This window comes from Engraulis encrasicolus, chromosome 5 (assembly GCF_034702125.1).
Source record: "Engraulis encrasicolus isolate BLACKSEA-1 chromosome 5, IST_EnEncr_1.0, whole genome shotgun sequence".
In the NCBI taxonomy this organism is placed as follows: Eukaryota; Metazoa; Chordata; class Actinopteri; order Clupeiformes; family Engraulidae; genus Engraulis; species Engraulis encrasicolus.
In genome coordinates this window covers 6,934,969-6,955,627 of record NC_085861.1, presented here as the reverse complement: position 1 = coordinate 6,955,627, position 20,659 = coordinate 6,934,969, and the positions used below count along the sequence as shown (strand labels likewise).

Genomic DNA, 20,659 nt, shown 5'->3' with positions numbered 1-20,659 from the left:
CAATGTTGTTATGATGTAGTTGAGTATTTTCAGCAAAAAGTGAATAGGCCCGCCGGCGACCCCATCTGCAGTAAGAGACTACACTCCTCAGTCAAGTCCCTCTCTGCATGTTTTGAGTCATCTTTGGCTTGATAAAAGGCCACTCCTGTCTTATGAGACGGACATCATTCGGCTAAAAAATGGGGCTGTGGCTTGTACTGTTTGTGTGTGTGACGCCTGTCTTTTCCCGCCAGGCGTTCTCCCTGCCCTGAAGACTCGACAAGATGAAAGTTTCTCGCAGCCCAGCAAGATCATCATTGAGTTCAGGAAACAGGTGAGACATTGCATTACATTACATTACATTACTTTGCATTTGGCAGACGTTTTTTTCAATTAAAGTGACTTACAATTGAGGACATAATCATAGCCAACAGATACAAAGTGCACAGGAAATATACAGAACAAAAAGTGCAGATACAAAGTAGGGTTCATTTTCTTTCTTTCTTTTTTACAGTTAAGTACAGTGAGACGCCTGTAGAAAGTAGCGAAGGACGTGCAATGAATCTGATTCTGCACTGGTTGGATCAAATTTCTGAGTTTTCTGTTTAGGTTTTTATTTTCAGGAACAACATTGTCTAGCTGCCACATTAGGTACAATGGAGTAACTGGTGTAACTGCCATGTGCCAAAATGCAAGTGTAGTGGATGGTGTGCGCATTTTTGTCAACTTATTTAACGTTGGTTACGTCCTACACATCCGTTCGAACTGAGGTATGAAAAAAACACCCTATGGTAAGACATCTGTATAAAGAGTTCACCCCACAGACCTGGTGACAAGTCACAACAAAACAAACCAGTACATACACAGCAGAGCATATATAACCTGGTTCTCACACGATGGTTGTTACCAACCATCTGGAACATTGTGAATTGCTTAGCTCTGGAAAGGCGTAGGTGTGTTCAAAACAGCTCGAACCTGATTGGAGAATTCACGTGGCTCTTTTTGAATCACATACCACTTCAACCACTGACTTGTATATACGCTGCCCCATGATCCCGCCCGCGAGTCTGATTGGACAGGCTGTGAAATATCTGATTCCGTTTGGGCTCGTCTAAGATTTCCAGACCCTCGTGCGAGCTCACGAAGTTTATCAAAGATGCACGAAGGGTCTGCGTGAGAGCCAGGCTAGAGCATATAATGTTCTGTATTCCATAATAATATGCTGAAGAACATGAGTCTTTTTCCTATCACATGTTGAAGTAAATTAACTCATTAAGTAACATTCAGTTAATTCTGCTTTGCAACTCTGTGTACTTTGCCATTGCCATTAAAGCCATGTTTTATACCAAAACTAAACTAAACAAATGTTTTGATTGAAGTAAAACGTTGATCTGGCTAGAAACATGTTTAACATACTGTAGCCTCTGCACTATTCTGCTTTCATCCAAGCTTCTTTTTTTGTACCATAAGGTCCAAAACACACACTATGGCGCACGTACCCGCACCCACGCACATACCCGCACGCACGCATGCACGCACCCGCACGCATGCACGCACCCGCACGCACGCATGCACGCACCCGCATGCACGCATGCACGCACCCGCTCGCACCCACATGGACCCGCACGCACCTCTTCTCCTTCAATGCTATGTGCCTCTGTTGCCTTGTGAGTAACCATGGTTACTGTTGTATTTCAGCTGGGATTGTGAGTTTTTGGAGGGTTGGGTCACCCCAGAAGATTGATATTGCTTTTGGAGCAGGGCTGGTCTGGGGAAGAAATAGGGCCCGGGAACCTTTGGCTTAAAGGGGCCCCCTCATAATTAGCTGGACTGGGGGAGAAATAGGGCCCGGGCATTTTTTGGCTGGTGGGCCCTGCATCCTCGTAGGCCCCTATTTTCAGAAATGTAAACAAGGAAAAACTTTTTTATTTACATTTCTGGAAACAGGGGCCCACGAGGGTGCGGGTCCCACCGGGAAATGGCCGCTATGACAGATGGCCAGTCCAACCCTGTTTGCAGTGCTGGAAAAGAGCTCTGATGAAATCATATGTCTGAGAGTTTTGGATGGGAGGGATGAAGGAAGGAAGGGAGGAAGGTGAAGAGGGAGAGAGGAAGAGAGGGAGAGGGAGAGAGAGAAGTAGGGATATGGCTAGGTCCTATAAATTCCACATGGGCTTTGGATGGAAGTGGCATGGTTCTCTGTCTCTGTCTCTCTCTCTGTCTCTCTCTCTCTCTCTGTCTCTCTCTCTCTCTCTCTCTCTCTCTCTCTCTCTCTCTCTCTCTCTCTCTCTCACACACACACACACACACACACACACACACACACACACACACACACACACACACACACACACACACACACACACACACACACACACACACACACACGCACACAAACACACACACATAGGCCGAGGCCTGAACTGTCTGTATTCATATTCATGCCAGTTATTTCATCAAACTCCAGTGTCTAGTACAGTATGTAATGAGCACCTTCTCCTGTCTTTACCACTGCAGGGATCCATCTTTCCCACGTGTCATCATCTGCAGGAAATTTAGTTGGCTGCTGTCCTCAGATTTTCATGTGTCCAGTTCCTTTGTTGTTGTTGTTGAACACATTTAACTTTTGCATTTGCATTGCGCAAGCAACTTGTGTTAAAGCTCCACTCCATTAAATTTTAAATATTTTGGCAATACATACTGTATCTGTCCCCAAGAGAGGTGAAGTCAATACGTCGTTGCTGTGCTCACACACTCTCACCATCTGCAGAATATGGTTGAACATTGTTGTCTTAAAAGAGGCAATAAAAAAATATTTCTCCAATGAAACATAACATGCCGCAGACGTAGTGTTGGCAAACGCGAGGGTGTTGTTAAGTTCACTGACCCGGTTAGCCTGTTGCGTAATGGAGAGTCGTGCCGTGCCGTTGGTTTGGTATTAGGGAGAGAGGATTGCAGTTAAATACACCCTGCAACTGATGATTAGAGGGGTTTTATCTACTCCAGCTAGGGCTGCACAATTAATCGAAAATAATCGAAAATGGTGATAAATCGTGATATCGAAATCATGATTTCACGCGGGATTTAATCGTGGCAATAGTGATCTACCTTCAAGAGCGTCCTTGAAGCCAGAACATACTGACAGGCTGGTGTTTCTGGACAGAAATCTGTCCACCTAAGTTCTGTGCTATTGCCTTACATAATTATTACAATTCATTTTATTTTGGTCATCTCGTATATAATTCATTCTTGGTTATATTTCATTTTTTTTTATAATTTTCAAAAAAAATCTGCAAAAAATCATGATTAATAATCGTGATTACGATTTCGACCCAAATAATCATGATTATGATTTTTTCCATAATCGTGCAGCCTTAACTCCAGCCACTGATGTGTTTTAGTCAGTGTTGGACAATTCTAGTATGGAGAGCAAACATACAGCAAGACAACATGGGAAATGAATATGCATCTAAAAATGTGTAACAATGTGAATCAAAAATCAATAAAATGACTGAAATGCACCAAAGAAAAAGAAAAATACTGTATATGTAACACATAAATGTGAACATAAATGGGAAATGAGCCATAGTGGTGTGAATTTAGCCAACGGTGCAACCTCAGCACATGGTGTATTGCTGTGGTCTTTGGGTCAACCTTCAAACTGCACACATACAGATACTTCAACACGATTCCGGGAACAATCATGGCAGCGTTAAATGCTAACAAGAAAAGCTACTTCCAGCTGCTTCCGGGTGACATGCGAACTCTATTTGGGAGTAATTAGTAGATAGAATCCTTGCCGAATTGATAGATTAATCTTTCAGAAATCAATAACAATCACAGCAGTCTGAATGATGCACCAGTCATATGGTATCTGAATGGAAAAAATGAAAAATGACCGTTCTGCTAAATAACTTGCAGTAATAACATCAACAGACCTGTATCCTTAGAGATGGATGACATAAGTGTCTTTTTTCGTCTTTGCAGAAATACAATGCAGACTTTGACCTCTCTGCGAAAGAAGGAGCAGACACCCTGGCTTTCATATCGCTGGTGGAGGAGAAGCTGGTGCCTGCCCTGGTCAGTCTCTCTCACTCTCTCTCTCTCTGTCTCTCTGTCTCTCTCTCGCTCTCTCTCTCTCTCACGGTCTCACTGTCTCTCTCTTTCTCTCTCTCTCTCTCTCTCTCTCTCGCTCTCTCTCTTTCTCTCTCTCTCTCTCTCTCTCTCTCTCTCTCTCTCTCTCTCTCTCACTGTCTCACTCTCTCTCTCACTCTCTCACTCTCTCACTCTCTCTGTCTCTCTTGGCCTGTCTCTATCTGACTCACTTCCTCTTCTTCCTCTACATCCTTCCTCTCTCCCTTTCCTTCTATCACTCCCTCTCAGTCTTTCTCTGTCTCGAAACCTTCTGTCCGCAGTCTCCCTCCCTCCCTTTTTTTCATTTTATTCCATTTTATTTCATTTTGGTAAATATGTCTATGTTGATGATGTGTTGGTTTGAAGTGATTAAATGTGTGGATCAAGAACACCTCTGCAGATATTCAGCCATAGTGGTGTGGATCGGCACTGCCCTCACGATACGATTCGATCACGATTCAGGAGGTAGCGATTCGATTCGATTCGATTCGATTTTATTCTATGCGATCCGATCTGATCCGATTCAATTCTACAATGCATTGCAATGCATTACATTTCTACTGAAAGCAAAGCAAACGTTTAATCAGTCATGATGAGGCAATACAAGTAGTCAGATACTGAGCAACAATTTATTGGCTGTTTTCTGTATCAGTCTGTATCAGTCTTGCAATGTTTTGAAAAGCTTTTATTTAATTTAACATTCATTTCCATATCCATGGAAGTAATTGAAACTTAAAAAAATTGCCGGATCGATTCTGGAACTTGCCGGATCGATTCTGGATCGTCCATGCCCCGCATTGGATTGCATCGCCGAATCGATCATTGTTGACACCACTACTCAGCCAGAACCACTCCAGTCCCTCTCACCCCGTCTGATCCTCCAGACCTGTAACACTGTTTTTTTTAACTGCAAGCGACTGTGTGACTCTCGCAATGTATCAAACAGCTTGTGTCCACATTGAAGCCTTGCACTGTGTTCCTCCCAAAACTATCAACTGGTTTTTGTCAGTCAGCTGGGGATTGTCCAACAGAACATACTGGAATGGAACACATTCAATCAGTTGCACGGCTTCCAGTTAGGCACAAGCACACCAAAAGCGATTAGAGTGACACGAGTGACACACTTATGTATGTAGATATTGAGAATCGAATGGATGAATCAACATTGTAGTATCTAAATATGCTGTCGCTAGATCTATTTATAGCCTATTTTACGATTCCGCGGTCTGACGATCATTCACCGTTCAAATAGCGTGCGTAAGCTAAGCGCTAACATGGTGAACGTAACTCCCGCCATAGAATCGCCTTAAGATCAAATGTGCAAGGCAGCGCACTCGTTAGTACCTTTCGTAACGGCTGCCTCATCAGCTAACTTCACCTATCTGATCAGTGACCTGTTTATGTAGGAGGAGAGTCATCGAGTCACTGCCTTCCGTTTCGAATGGACCCTCTGTCTATCTTTTGTCTCTTTTCGTGGGGTGAGACCTAGCCTGGTCCTGACCATCCCATAATACTACCATTTCATTTCGTATTTATGGTCTGGCATTTGTTTGCTCTGAAGCGATTGTAGGAAGCAGGAAGTTTGCACTCAGTTATGGTTTGAAATTATTGGACACCTCTCACCCAATCGCTGGCAGTTACTCAACAACAACATAGCGCAGACCAATGGCTCTGGCGCAGATGTGTACGTCATTGTCACGAGCGTCCTCCCCCTTTCGCCCCCACGTGGGGGGCGTATTCGATTATTGGCTGTTTTCTGGGGGGGCATTGCGATCAAAATTCTACTGCTCCAGACACTCCACAGAGAAGCACGGCCAGACTACAGTTACTGGAGCCAATCCTTTGGCGGAAGTACGTAGGATGGCTCGCGAAGCTAGGTGACACCAGAAGTCCTCAGAGGTTACACCCTGCCATTCTGACGCACCCCCATTCCGACATTGATGTTTTATTGCTGCAAACGTTTTTCCAGCTTGCAGGAACCGTTTTCCAAAGATCTCAGACTGTACCTTGAAGAGCATTTGGGCCGTGACAAAATGATACACTGATCCTGTAATTGCGCCTCTGAGCACTTGCAACAATGTTTAAATGATGGTAAGAGTGTCTTTTTAAACAGAACACTCTATTAAAATGTGGGCTTAGAGTCTGAAAAAAACACTGGCTGTGTAGACCAAGGTAGAAAAAGAACAGGGACGTCAGAGGCTCTGAATGATAATCAAATTCTGTCGGAAGCGCGATGTGTCGGAATGGCCAGACAGGAGAGCCCTGGTCTATTCACCATTCCCACTTTGGCCTTCACTTGGTGATTACCTCCAAACTGCGTTGAAGTAAAGAAGGCCTTGTCATTTTCCTGCTGTATGAGATGAAGCATCTGAAAACATCATTTTGCGTTGGCTTTCCTTACTCCACCCTCTCTGTCAAACCTTGAGACTATAAAACGTGTGTGTGTGTGTATGTGTGTGGGTGTGTGTGCTTGCGTGCGTGTATGTGTGTGTGTGTGTGTGGGTGGGTGTGCCTTTGTGTGTGCATGCATGTGTGCCTGCCTGTGCGTATATGTGTGTGTTTGTGCGTGTGTACATGTGCGCACGCATACGTGCATTGCCTGGACATCAGTTGCTTCAGTAGGAAGTAAGTATTGTCATAGTCTTGTGAGTGTGTGTGTGTGTTTGTGTGTGTGTTTGTGTGTGTGCGTTGTATTGTCATAGTCATTATTCCTGACCTTTGACAACTCCTGCTAAAGGAAATGCCTTAACGTTTCCTGCCGGGCTACCCCAGCGGGACGGGACGGCTCACTCGCCCCGCAGTCGCACACTGGAATGCCTGAACTCAGGGTGGAACCAGAGAGAGTAGAGAGAGAGAGAGGTTCCATTGGCCCATTGTTTCCGAGTTCTACTATTGCAAGGGGGAGAGGGGGGGGGGATCCCCCTTTAGGCAGACCTAAGGACTGTTCTATTCAATGCTAGGAGTATTATGACACGCCCCTTTAGGCTGACCGGAACCTGGTCATGTTAGGTGCCCATAGCAACCTATTACATTGGCATATCTCTATACTTAAAGAATCTCTGGTGGAACAAGGAGTCTCCCTTTGGGGATATTGGATGGCAGGGATGTGATGATGAAGGGAGTTGGACTGTAGATCACAGGGTTGCAGGTTCAATCCCCACCCTAACCACTCTCTTTCTCCCTCCATGGCTGAAGTGTCCTTGAGTAAGGCTCCAGGGACTGTAACCATTACCCTGTAATATCTGTAGTAAGTCGTTTTGGATAAAAGCATCAGTGTAATGTAATGTTATGTAATGTAAGTGTAATGTAATGTAATGTAATGAAGATATACATATATTGCCTTTTTTCTTTTGAAAGATTATCATTCAAAAATATTCTGGAGCAAACCAGCATCTAACCTGGTTTTCATGTGGCTTTTTTTAAAATCACATACTACTTCAACCACTGACTTGTATATACCGAGCCCCACAATCCCGCCCTGCGATTCTGATTGGACAGCCTGTGAAATATCTGATTCCGTTCGGGCTTGTCTAAGATTTCCAGACCCTCGTGCGAACTCACGAAGTTGAGCAAAAATGCACGAAGGTTCTGCGTGAGAGCCAGGCTAGGTCCCACCAGAAATAGTTTGAGAACTGGCCGAGTGGTTATTCTTATTGATACAAAACAAGAGTAAGGCTTTGAGTCAAGATGATGTAAAACACAGCTACTTGCTCAGATTTACTCAGGATTCATTTAAATCCACCAATGTAATAATTATAATATATTATAATTGTAATTACAATGTAATTATAATATAATTATGATATTAATCCACCAATGTAACAGCCAACAAAAAGTTGGAGTAAGTTACAGCATGTGTTGTTGCTTTCTGTCCGACTGCCTGGTGTGAAGCCAACCTCTCACCTCCAATCCCCCCACCCCCCCATTCTGATTTTCCAACATTCCAGATCTACGCGCTGTGGGTGGACCCCAAGAACTACGTGGAGGTGACCCGCCGTTGGCATGGCGACAACATTCCCTTCCCGCTCAACTTCTTCCTGCCTCACCGCATGCAGAGGCAGCAGCTGGGCCGACTGCGTCTCATCAAGGGAGACGAGAGCCTGGAGGCCGGCGAGGAGGTGGAGAAGGAGGTGAGTGGAGGAGGAGGAGGAGGAGGAGTTGAATAGTGGAGGTGGAGGAGGAGGAGGAGGAGGAGGAGGAGGAGTAGAGGTGGAGGTGGTGGAGAAGGAGGTGAGTGGAGGAGGAGGAGGAGTTGAATAGTGGAGGTGGAGGAGGAGGAGGAGGAGTTGAATAGTGGAGGTGGAGGAGGAGGAGAGAAGTGGAGGAGGAGGAGGGGAGAAGTTGACTCAGGGAGGAGGAGGAGGAGGAGGAGGAGGTGGAGGTGAATAGTGTAGGAGGTGGAGGAGGTGGATGAGAGAAGTTGACTCGGGGAGGAGGAGAAGGAGGAGAGAAGATGGGGGTGCATAAGGTGGCACCAGATGTCGAGGTGACTTGAGGAGGAGGTGGAGGTGAGTAGAGGAGGAGGTGGAGGAGGAGAGAAGGACTCGGGGAGGAGGAGGAGGTGGAGCTGGAGGTGGAGGTGGGGGTGTATAAGGGGGCACCAGATGTCGCGGTGACTTGAGGTGGAGGAGGAGGTGGAGGCGGAGGAGAGAAGGACTCGGGGAGGAGGAGGAGGAGGAGGAGGAGGAGGAGGAGGAGGAGGCGGAGGAGGAGGAGGTGGAGGAGATGGAGCAGGAGAGAAGTTGTACTCGAGCAGAAGAGAAGTTGCACTCTAGGTGGTGGAGGTCGGGTGTATAAGGGGGCAGCAGATGTCGAGGTGACTTGAGGAGGAGGCGGAGGAGGTGGAGGAGGAGGAGGCGGAGGAGGTGGCCAAGAGTTGTAGATGGGGGCACCAGATGGGGAGTGGAGCAGACCTGTCTGGGCAGTCTCCACCGGAGTGTGGTGGGGTGTGATGGGGTGGAGCGGAGCATAGTGGGGTGTGGGACGTTGACTTTAACACCTCATGCGACGCGAGTTAACAGTCTGGAGGCAACTCGTTGAAAATGTCAGCTGGAACTGCCATAACCCTTACCCTAGATCAGTCGTTCTCAATCTTTTTTGAACAAACGCCCCCTTGGCCACATCACAAGCCTTCCAGGGCCCCCTTGACCTCGTCATAAGCCTGACAACGCACCCTTTAGCATTAAAAAATGAAATGGACTAATGCCCCCCAATGGCAACTAAGCACCGCCCCCTCTCAGCTGTATGCTTCTCAACACCCCCCTAGAGCTCCCCAATGCCCCCCTGGGGAGCTGTACCGCCCCCGTTGAGAAACACTACCCTAGATGAAGAATGCCAATAAGAGGTTCTCCATGGCCACCTCTGATGAGGCCCCATGCAGTGGTCTGGCCCGGTACCCCATTTTAACATCACACGTCCAAACATTGTAAAGGTTCTGTAGCCCCTTAATGCACACCATACCTCTTGTGGCAAGCTGTAATAGACATTGAAAGTTAACTACTATAGTACTACACTACTATGTCAGTGCACAGGGCCTTTAGTAATACATTACGACTTGGTCATTGCCATTCTGGTAACAGCTAATTTATAAAGCTGTGTCTTTTAAGCACTTTGGAAGCGCTCAAGATTATCCTGATTATCATCGACTTTCAAATCTCTTCTAGACTTGCTCTGACCAAGAGCATGACAAATAGCATTTCCCAAATGCCATGGTCGACAAGCCTCCCTTGGTTTGGTAATGATTATTTGCTTCCCGACAAAGTGGGAGGAGTTCCCGATATTTCGGGAGCTCAGAAAGCATTGTTCTTGGCCTGACTAGTTGCAACGATGTAGGTATTGCGTCACTAGGAGAAACTACAGAGAACTTACACTTACAGAGAACTTACACTTACAGAGAAACTACAGAGAGATGCCTCACTCTCCAAATTTCATGCAGAGAGCGGCTAAGCAAATTCAGAACTGTCCATCACTGGTAACAAGGTGATGTGACTGAAATGCTTTTTGGAAACATCACTCAAAAAGTTTTTTCAAACTATGTAGAACAAAGGGAAAACACATACTCCGAGCTTCTGGTTACAAGAATCCGGTGCAACCAGAGTAGGACGACCAGACAGGAATAAAAAAGGGTAGAAACGTTGAAACGTTAATCTCTCATCAATGCACTGTGAATATATAAGAAATGACTAAAGAAGACATCTGTGTGGGGCTAGATTTCTTCCCTTTTATTATTGTTTCAAACTATGGTTGTCTTTCCTTGTCCGTAAGTAGTCTCTACGTCCGATAGCCCGTCATTGGGGGAAAGATTTGAGGAAAGAAGCGTTTTATTGAGGACGTCACCCTTTAACCTTTTCACCTTTGGACCTCAATTGTGCTTTTGACATTTAACTTGTCTTCCCCTTCCAGTGGGAAGCAGTTTGTCAGCTGGCTAGGAAACAGCCACAGCGCGCCTGGTTAGGATTTCTAAATTGCACAGGTCTTGTGTTTGTTAGAGTGTTTTAACAGCTTGGCACTGTTCACCATTGGGGGGTGAGGTTGGATGGGGTTGGCGGGGGGAGGTAGAGGGGGGGCTGAAACACATCCTGATGACATCATGGAGTTATGTTTAACGCCAGCTTGTCCACGCACAAAACTGAACTCACAAGTTCCAGATTCCTCTGTAATCAACATCAGCATTCGTTCCTCCACTGTGTCTGAGACACTTTGGTGGAAACGTTTTTGCACAAGGCGTGACACACCTTTTGAATCAACAATCTGTGGACAGTGCCATTTTGTGGCTGTGGATACTACCATTTCACTTCGTATTCATGGTCTGGAGGTTGTTTGATCTGACGCAACAGTTACCAGACGTAGTGCGGAGCCTCTTGGCGTATGGTATGCGAGGCTAATGTTTTTCTGGTAAGGTGAACTGCAGGCTGCTCACCATCACTATCGTCTGATGGTAACCACGGCAACATTCATCAACACAATTGCCTTCTCAGGGGCGTGGTGGCTCAATGAGCTAAGACGCCGTACCATTCCCCCGGCGACCTGGACTCAATTCCGACCCGAGGTCCTTTGCCAGTCCTTACCCTTTCTCTCTCTCTCTCCCACACTCATTTCCTGTCGCACTCTCTCACTTTCCCGTCCTAAAATAAAGGCATGAAAGCTCAACACACATCTTATTGCAGGGGTCCCCAAACTTTTTTCTCTGGGGGCCACATTATCGTTCCTGACTGTGATCAGGGGCCGGGATCAATAATGTGGGCTGTATACTAGGCCACTGCCTGTTATAGCCATAATTTCTAGCACAAAATAGTTCATCATTACTAGTGATTTGCAAAAGAAGTGAGTACTTTACATGTTGTTCAATTTGAAATACCACAGATATTCCTTTTAATTTCTAATAACCATGTAAAAATAGCAAGGCAAGGTTAGAAAAATATGGTGATTGACTGTTTATGAGTGATACAATAGAAATGGTAGGCCAGTTTATATTACAGTGAGATGAGAAACTAGTGAAAATTAAATTGTAGGAAGGCCTGTTGAGAAACAAAATAAAATATTTAAAATATATATTTTCTAATTATTTAACTGTGAGAATTGCTTTTTTGGGCCAGTTCAAATGGTGAGGTGCAGAGGTGGAGGGCCGGTCAAAGGGACCTGGCGGGCCGCATCCGGCCCCCGGGCCTTAGTTTGGGGACCCCTGTCTTATTGCCTGCCAATGCCACAACAGTCTTGAATCCTTCATGCAAAGTGTATAACAGCTGCTATGAATGTGTTATGCAGCGACACGTCAAGTAAAGTGTAACCCATATCTTTAACACAATTGCCTGCCAAGGACACATGTGACGGGTGCAGCAGCGCTTGCACAGCTATGTTAACTACCACATGTTTTTTTCAATATACTGTATATACTTGTTGCATACATCAGGTGATGCCATATTACATACAGCCGCTCTCTAAACGATTGTGGCTTTTGGCCTGGAGCTGATGTCGACAGACATCCTATATCTGTATAGTATATACAGTATATCCCAGGCGAAATGGTACACTCCGCACCTAGAACTGAAAGCACCGCTTACAGCCTTGGTCACCAAAACGTCAGTGGGTCATATGATATCTCTCCAAAGCATTCACAGAGTTAGATCTTGTGCTAATAGTCTCATAACAGACATTGAGAAGAAGGGAAAACGGTAAAGCGAAAATCTGTTCTCTCTCCAGACATCTAACTTGTTTCTCATTGGGTTGGGGCGTTGGTTTGGGCCGCAGCCTCACTTGCTCTAGAGCAGCGATTCCCAAACTTTTCCCCCTGCGCACCCCCTTTTACATTTCAATGTCGTTCGCGCACCCCCTAAGCGAATGTTGCACAGCCGTACATTTTTAGCAATCCTCATTTCCAATAGCCCTGACGTTATTTCTGCCATTATTACAAGTCTAGGAGTTATAAGATGGACCCTTCAAGCATACAATTCACCAAGCAATTAAAAACTGCATAATGTTCATGAATTCTGTATAAAAACACACATATCAGCCATTGTTCTATTCAGCTCATGCACCCCCTTATGGCAGGCCGCGCACCCCCAGGGGTGCACGCACCCCACTTTGGGAAACCCTGCTCTACATGATTCGGCCCTTGGAGAAAAGTAATTGGAGACCGCTGGCTTATAGCATATTTCAGTGGCTTCAGGAACTAATTTCACCTAGTGGCAAGGTCAGAGACAGACAACTCCATCACAGAAAGTAAAAGTCTTCATCGCCACATTTGTTTCAGCTAAATCACTGAAACTACAGATGTCTAAGCGGCATAATTATTGGAGAGCACAAGACAGCTGAAATGTGGGTCATGACTTGCAGTTAGTTGCTCCTTAAATCTTTGCGTGGGGGAAATGCACAGGGACAGTAGTGCTCCTCTGTGTACATGTACAGTCCCAGGAAAAAGTTTGTACACCCTTTGAAATTTCTTACCTTTCTGTCAAAATTGGTCATAAAACATGGTCTGCTCTTCCCGGAAATCACAAGAAGGAACAACCAGAGTCTGCTTTAACTAATTCAACCCAAACATTTACAAGTTTTCATATTTTCATTGGCCATAAGATGTAAACATTCACAGGACAGCAAGGCATAAGTAAGTACACCCTTGCATTCAATAGGTTTTAACCCTAAATTAGTCGCAATAACCTCAACCAGATGTTTCCTGTAGTTGCGGATGAGATTAACAAAACAATCTGGATGTATCTGGTCTCCCGCTTCTTTAGAAAACTGCCTCTCGTCAGCAAGGTTTGTGGGATGTCTGGAGTGCATAGCTTTCTTGACTTCATGCCATATAATCTCAATTGTTTTTTGTCAGGGCTTTGACTGGGCTATTCCAGAATGTGTATTACATTATTATGAAGCCATTCTAAAGTCGATTTGCTTCTGAAGTATGGGTTGTTGTCACATTTCAGCACCCATCCTCTTGTGTGCTTCAACTGTGTGACAGACTACCTCACTTTTTTCTGTAAAATATCTCGATAAACTTCTGAGTTCATTGTTCCACTGATAATAGCAAACTGAAAAGGGCCTGAGGCAGGAAGGTAGCCGCATATAATGATGCTCCCGCCACTATACTCAAAGGTGGAGATGATGTTTTGGTGAAGGTGTGGTTCTCCAGTTCTCCTCCAAACATGACATTGTGTGTTCCCCTGAACAATTCAACTTTGGTTTCAACGTTGGTCTACAGAATATTTTGCAGTAATTCTATGAAGCATATAAATGCTTTTTCGCAAACCTCAAAGGTGCAGCAACATTTTTTTGGACAGAAACCCCATTCATTTTAGATTGGCAGAATGAATCCCATTTTTAGCTATTCTTGGTTACATCTCCTCTTCTGAGTATGGTGGCGGGAGCATCATTATATGCGGCTACCTTGCTGCCTCAGGCCCTTGACAGTTTGCTATTATCAGTGGAACAATGAACTCAAGTTTATTGTGATATTTTACAGACAAAACGTGAGGAAGTCTGTCACACAGTTGAAGCACACAAGAGTATGGGTCCTGAAATGTGACAACAACCCATACTTTAGAAGCAAATCGACTTTAGAATGGATTCATAATAATGAAATACACATTCTGAAATAGTCCAGTCAAAGCCCTGACAAAAAAACAATTGAGATTATATGGCATGAAGTCAAGAAAGCTATGCACTCCAGACATCCCACAAACCTTGCTGACGAGAGGCAGTTCTCTAAAGAAGAGGGAGACCAGATACTAACATATTGTTTTGTTAATCTGATCTGCAACTACAGGACAAGTCTGGTTGATGATATTGCAACTAACTGAGGGTTAAAACCTACTTAATGCAAGGGTGTACTTACTTATGCCCTGCTCTCCTGTGAATGTTATGGCCTTGTGACCAATAAAAATATGATAACATGTAAATGTTTGGGTTGAATTAATTAAAGCAGACTCTGATTGTTCCTTCTTGAGATTTCCGGGAAGATCAGACCATGTTTTATGATCAATTTTGACAGAAATGTAAGAAACTTCAAAGGGTGTACAAACTTTTTCCTGGGACTGTATGTAGTTTCCAGCTCCAATGTAGATGGTGGGGGGGCCCTTAATGGCCCTGCTTGTGGTGGGGTTGGGGGAGGAGGTGGTGGTGATGGTGGTGGGGTTGGGGGTTAGTGGTGGTGGTGGTGAGGGAGGAGGTGGTGGTGGAGGAGTTAGTGGTGGAGAGGCACATTGGGAGATGTGGTGGAGGAGGACGAGGTGGTGGTGATGGAGATGGTGGGGTTGGGGGTTAGTGATGATGATGGTGGTGGTGGTGGAGGAGGAGGAGGTGGTGGTGGTAGGGAGGCACATTGGGAGATGTGGTGGAGGAGGACGAGGTGGTGGTGATGGAGATGGTGGGGTTGGGGGTTAGTGATGATGATGGTGGTGGTGGTGGAGGAGGAGGAGGTGGTGATGGAGGTAGTGGTGGGGTTTGGGGTTAGTGGTGATGATGGTGGAGGAGGAGGAGGAGGTGGTGATTGTGGTGGGGGGGTTCGGGGTTAGCGGTGGTGGTGGAGGAGGAGGTGATGGAGGAGGTGGTGGAGGTGGTGGTGGGGTTTGGGGTTAGTGGTGATGATGGTGGAGGAGGAGGAGGAGGTGGTGGTTGTGGTGGTGGGGTTGGGAATTAGTGATGATGGTGGTGGTGGTGGAGGAGGTGGTGGTGGTGATTGTGGTGGGGGGGTTCGGGGTTAGCGGTGGTGGTGGAGGAGGAGGTGATGGAGGAGGTGGTGGAGGTGGTGGTGGAGGGGGTGGAGAGTCACCTTGGGAGGCGTGCATGCAGGCAGGCCAGGTCGGGGAAGGGCAGCCACATTGTTTATCCCCCTGAGCTGCCTCCACGTGCTGACTGACGTAATGGAGGTAAATGTGGTGACCATGTGCATGGGAACTGAGGACCGCAGCCTCTCTGTGTGAACGCAGAATGCCGATCCAGTTGATTTATGGCACCCCAGGAAGACACACACCGCCGCCATTATGACATGCGAATAAAGTAGTGTCTGTGTTGTAGGGCCTGGGCCTGCCTATCTGTCTCCCTCCCTGCCTGTCTGCCTCCCGGCTTCCCTGCCTGCCTCCCTGTCTGCCTCCCTACCTGCCTGTCTCCCTGCCTGTCTCCCTCCCTCCCTGTCTGTCTCCCTCCCTGATTCCCTGCCTGCCTCCCTGTCTGCCTCCCTACCTGCCTGTCTCCCTGCCTGTCTCCCTGCCTGCCTCTCTGCTTCCCTGTCTGTCTACCTGCCTGCCTGCCTGCCTGCCTGCCTACCTACCTGCCTGTCTACCTGTCTGTCTGTCTCCCTGCCTGTCTGTCTGTCCACTTCCCTGCCTGCCTACCTACCTGCCTGTCTACCTGTCTGCCTGTCTACCTGTCTGTGTGTCTGCCTGTCTACCTGTCTACCTGTCTGTCTGTCTCCCTGCCTGCCTGTCTGTCCACTTCCCTGCCTGTCTGTCTGTCCACTTCCCTCCCTGCCTGTCTGCCTGCCTACCTGCATGTCTTACAGTTACAGTTATTCATCTTAGTTCTCAACCTCTCTCTCTCTCTCTCTCTCTCTCTCTCTCTCTCTCTCTCTCTCTCTCTCTCTCCTCTCTGTCATCTGTTATTTGTTGTTCTCCCCTTCTCTCTTGCTTTCTCTCTCTCCCTCTCTCTTCCTCTTCCCTGTCTCTCTCTCTCTGCAGCTCTACCGTGATGCCCAGGAGTGTATGAATCTCCTTTCTCAACGTCTCGGCTCCAGCAAATTCTTCTTCGGTGATTCGTGAGTCTTTTTGCAATTCATCTGGAACTAGGACCGACAATACATATTAAAAATGGAATGTACAGTACTGTATGTTCTTTTGTGTGCAATGACAAAAACCAACAAGGTCGGCGTCTGCGCCTGCACTTCAGACCCGTGTATTGCTTGGTGCGTCCACTCCCAAAACGTAGTAATCACTTGAGATAATGAAAAAAAGGAGGCGCACTGGAGATATTGAGAATGGACTAGGTCCGAAACGTCTGTTTCTACAGTTAACCTCTGACTTCTTTTGTACATTTCTGGCTACAATACATTTTTCACACAAGCCTTGTGTGCGCCTCCTTCTTTTCATTATCTTCTGTGTGCAATTGCATGGCCTGATGAAGACCCTGTTGGGTTGAAACGTTGTATGACCTAAATAAATTTCAAAGCGGAGCTATAGTACAGTGTGCGGACTTCTACTTTGTCCAATATCAGATGCACCTTTGTCCTGCACGTGGCCTCAGAGAGGTGGGATGTGCATTATTTTACTCTTATGCCGTTTCCTCTAAGGCCCTTCATCTGCCAGGCTCCTCAGAGAGGCTGCTTGTACTGTATGCATTTCTGCACCACTTGCCCCCTTTTTACTGTTTATGTAGCAATGTCAAACATACTTGCATCAGGCATTAATGTGTCAAACATGATTTCGTACACAAGCACCTTTTTAGTCTTCCCCACCTCTCGAAAATCGAAGATTACAGTACACCATCTAAAAGTAGACACACCATACATTTGATCATTTTGTATGTTCCATCATGTTGGAGTTAGAAAAAGGAGAATCCCATCCTGGGCACTCTCATTTGCCAAAATTGACCTCCGACTTTTCGCCATGCTGGTGATTTATGTCAGGCCCTTGTCTACGAATGCCCATGTGTTTCACCACTGGGCCCCCACTTTCTCTAGGTTCTTACTAGCGAAACACACACCCACTAATGAGTCAAAGTGACTCGCAAGCCAACCTGAAGGTTTACCAGCATTTGGCCGGTTGGCTGGTGTTAATTTAGAGCCCTGCATGTTATTATGCAATGCAGTTAGCCTTTCATTTTATTATGTGCATGTGTGTTGTACATGCTGTTGATCATGTTATTGTGTGTGTTGTACATGTTGTTGAACAGGCTGTCATCATGCTTTAGCGTATGTATCGCACGCTAGTGCATTCAGCGTGTTGGTGCGACGCATTTTGAAGTTAAAGCGTGCTCCTCAACACAACGGTAAAGCGCTTTCATGCACTTTTGACACGTGACGAGGTTTGCACAGTTTTCCCGCTGTGTCTGCGATTTTGTTTTATCACAGCGCATTTCTGTTACTAAACGCAAATATGCGTTGCTGTGCCCTAACTAAAACCACCCCTAAACCTAACCTGTCAGTAAAGCAATGTTTCTGCTGCTTTACTTCTGTCACAGGGCGTTGTGGAGCACGCCTTAACTTGGAAATGCCTATTGGACACACGCGGGTTCAGTGGGTTCAAATCAGTGTGTCATAGATACGCCTATGCATGATGACATGTTGGTTGTTGATCTGTCCAGGCCCTCGTCTCTGGACGCCCATGTGTTTGGCCACCTGGCCCCCCTCCTGAAGATCAAGCTCCCCTGCGCTCGTCTCCAGCAGCACCTGAGCTCTCTGGACAACCTGACTCGATTCTGCTCCAACATCCTCACGCTCTACTTTCCCAACGAGCTCAATGGTAAGCAGAGAAAAAAAAGCAAAACAAAAACCCATTGTGCCCTTTCCCCGCCTCTAGGCAATACAGTGATCACAATTACCAGTTTTTTCCCCAAAAATCTGCAATTTTTGAACATGTACAGGTAGAGGCATTTTAATGCTCTTTACAAAAAAGGATAAAACGAATAAAATCATAACAATAACTACTTTGTAGAAATGCACTCTGAGAGTGCAGACCTCTGCCAAGGAAGCTGCTTGATAGAACATATGACTATGTTACAGCCCAGTGGTTCCCAACCTTTTTCTTAAGGGACCCATGTTTTTACTATTGTAAGCTTTGGTGACCCAACCACGCGAGCGCCCGCACGAGACGGAGTCATAAGATGCCCTCTGTTTCCTGCGAAAACTAATTTTAGTTATTTTATTCCTCAATTCGTCTTTGGTCAAATATAGAATAAATGTTTAATTTAGCACTTACAATTTGTTGATTCTATGTATTTATTAGTTAAATGCTTTGTCTTTTATTCAACATGGGCTATATATATTTAAAATGAAACCCCTTAAAATCAAGAGGGCTCCGCGACCCCCTGTGGATCTTTGGCGACCCATAAGGTGGGTCCCGACCCATAGGTTGGGAACCACTACCCTATTGTCATCTGCCTTCCTCTTGTGGAGTTAGAAACCGGACTGTTCCGCAATTTCCAATTTGCGGTCACAAGGGGCGTCTGGATTCCTAGGCTAGCAATGAGGAAGAATCTTTAAAAAGGTCCTGGTTCTGGTTCGTGATCCCGATCACCACCAGAATTTATCACTTGTTCCTTGGGCCAACAACTCCACAAAGTTTCAGCCAAATACGTTCATGACTTTTTGAGTTATCCTGCTGACAAACAAACAAACAGACAGACAAACAGACAGACAGAAAAACTGACAAACCAACGCGACCGAAAACGTAACCTCCTTGGCGGAGTTGATCAATAACAAAATAGAACTCTAAACCAGCATTATGTGTCCTCTACCATCTAGAGAGCACAAGGGGCATTTCTCAAAACCTAGTGCGCGCACTTCCAAGTGTATCAACCTAATTAGTCACGCCCAGTAATTGGATACTCTTTGGTGAACTCTACGGAGTATCCAATCTAATCTCCAGACTAATTAGGCTGAATACTCTTGGAAGTGCGCGCACTAGGTTTTGAGAATTGCCCAAGCTCTCCCATCAGCAGCGTAGCATAGCAGCGTAGCAATCTCGTTTGCTTTCCAAACACTGACCAGTTTGTTTCTTTGCCATCCTCCAGACTAGGGATGCAAATGATTAATCGATTAATCGACTTTAATCGACCAATGGGTTAATCGATTAAAAAACATTAATCGCAATTAATCGACTGACAAGACACCCAGGTGAAATGGGCATATGAAGAGTGTGTGTGAAGAGGGGTGTGAATAGTGGGAATATTTAAATCACCTAAGGATTAAAATTTAAATGTGGTGTTTTATGTACATTTGTTATTAATTTTTTTTAGATTTAGTAGTTTATTTCCGAGAAACATAGAGATTTCGGGGGGGAAACGCCGCTCATCAATTAATCGTAAGTCAATCGATAAGACTATCAACTAATGATTCATGAATTAATCGATAATTTGCATCCCAACTCCAGACGCAACGCCACGCAAGCTCTCCCCTCAGCCGGAGTCCAGCGAGGTGGACAGCGAGCCCAATAAGCGTCGTAAGCAGCTGCTGTCGCTGGTGTTCGCGCTGGGCGCCATGCTGAGCTACGCCCTGCTGACGGGCATCGTAGCCGTCGAGCACGTGCCCGCCGTGGAGGAGGACAACGACATGCAGGAGACCCAGGGCATCGCAGGGGGCACGCCAGGGGAGGACGAGGAGTGACGAGGGTGTGTGTGTGTGTGTTTGTGTTTGTGTTTGTGTTTGAGTGAATGTGCTTGCTTGCTTGTGTGTGTGCCTGTGTGTGCATGTCTGCTTTCATTCACACGTGTGTGTGTGTGTGTGTGTGTGTGTGTGTGTGTGTGTGTGTGTGTGTGTGTGTGTGTGTGTGTGTGTGTGTGTGTGTGTGTGTGTGTGTGTGTGTGTGTGTGTGTGTGTGTGTGTGTGTGTGTGTGAGTTCACATGTGCCTGCCTGTACGTATGTGTGTGTTTTCCTTCACTCAAATGCTGGCGGCGAGCAGCGTGTGTATACCTACCGTACAGGATGTGTGCGCCAGGTTTGTACGGAATTCCGAATTGAATGAATTTGAATTCAAAGTAATGCCATAATATGAACACTAGGTGGTGGTGTTCTATGTACTCTAAAAAGGTGGTGTAGCTTAAATTCAAAGAAATTCAAGATAATGACACCACCTAGTGTTCGTATTATGGCATTACTGTGAATTCAAATTCATTCAATTCGGAATTTCGTACAAGCCTGGTGTGCACATGCATATGTGTATGTGTCAGTGAGAGGCAGATGGGGTCTGGAATGGGCACCTCAGTATCCGTGTGAAGTACGTATGTATGATAGATGGCGCTTTAACAGGGACTTAGTGCTACTGCAGTGCTTTATTAGTGTGTAGCATTGCTTTAAAGACAAAGAGTTAAGTGTGGTTACACATACATATGTGCCCTGAA

At 45.9% G+C, this 20,659-nt stretch overlaps 1 protein-coding gene across 1 annotated transcript in view; it reads left to right on the top strand.

Annotated features, from left to right (window-relative positions):
* Positions 1-20,245, top strand: part of mtx1a (metaxin 1a) — a 31,302-nt gene extending 11,057 nt beyond the window's left edge. The window contains exons 3-8 of the mRNA XM_063197957.1: positions 234-313; positions 3,967-4,059; positions 8,061-8,243; positions 16,284-16,360; positions 17,905-18,062; positions 19,692-20,245. Coding sequence (XP_063054027.1) covers positions 234-313; positions 3,967-4,059; positions 8,061-8,243; positions 16,284-16,360; positions 17,905-18,062; positions 19,692-19,924 — 824 coding nt within the window. The 3' untranslated portion in view covers positions 19,925-20,245. The remainder of the gene's footprint in view (positions 1-233; positions 314-3,966; positions 4,060-8,060; positions 8,244-16,283; positions 16,361-17,904; positions 18,063-19,691) is intronic.
* The last annotated feature ends 414 nt before the right edge of the window (positions 20,246-20,659 follow it).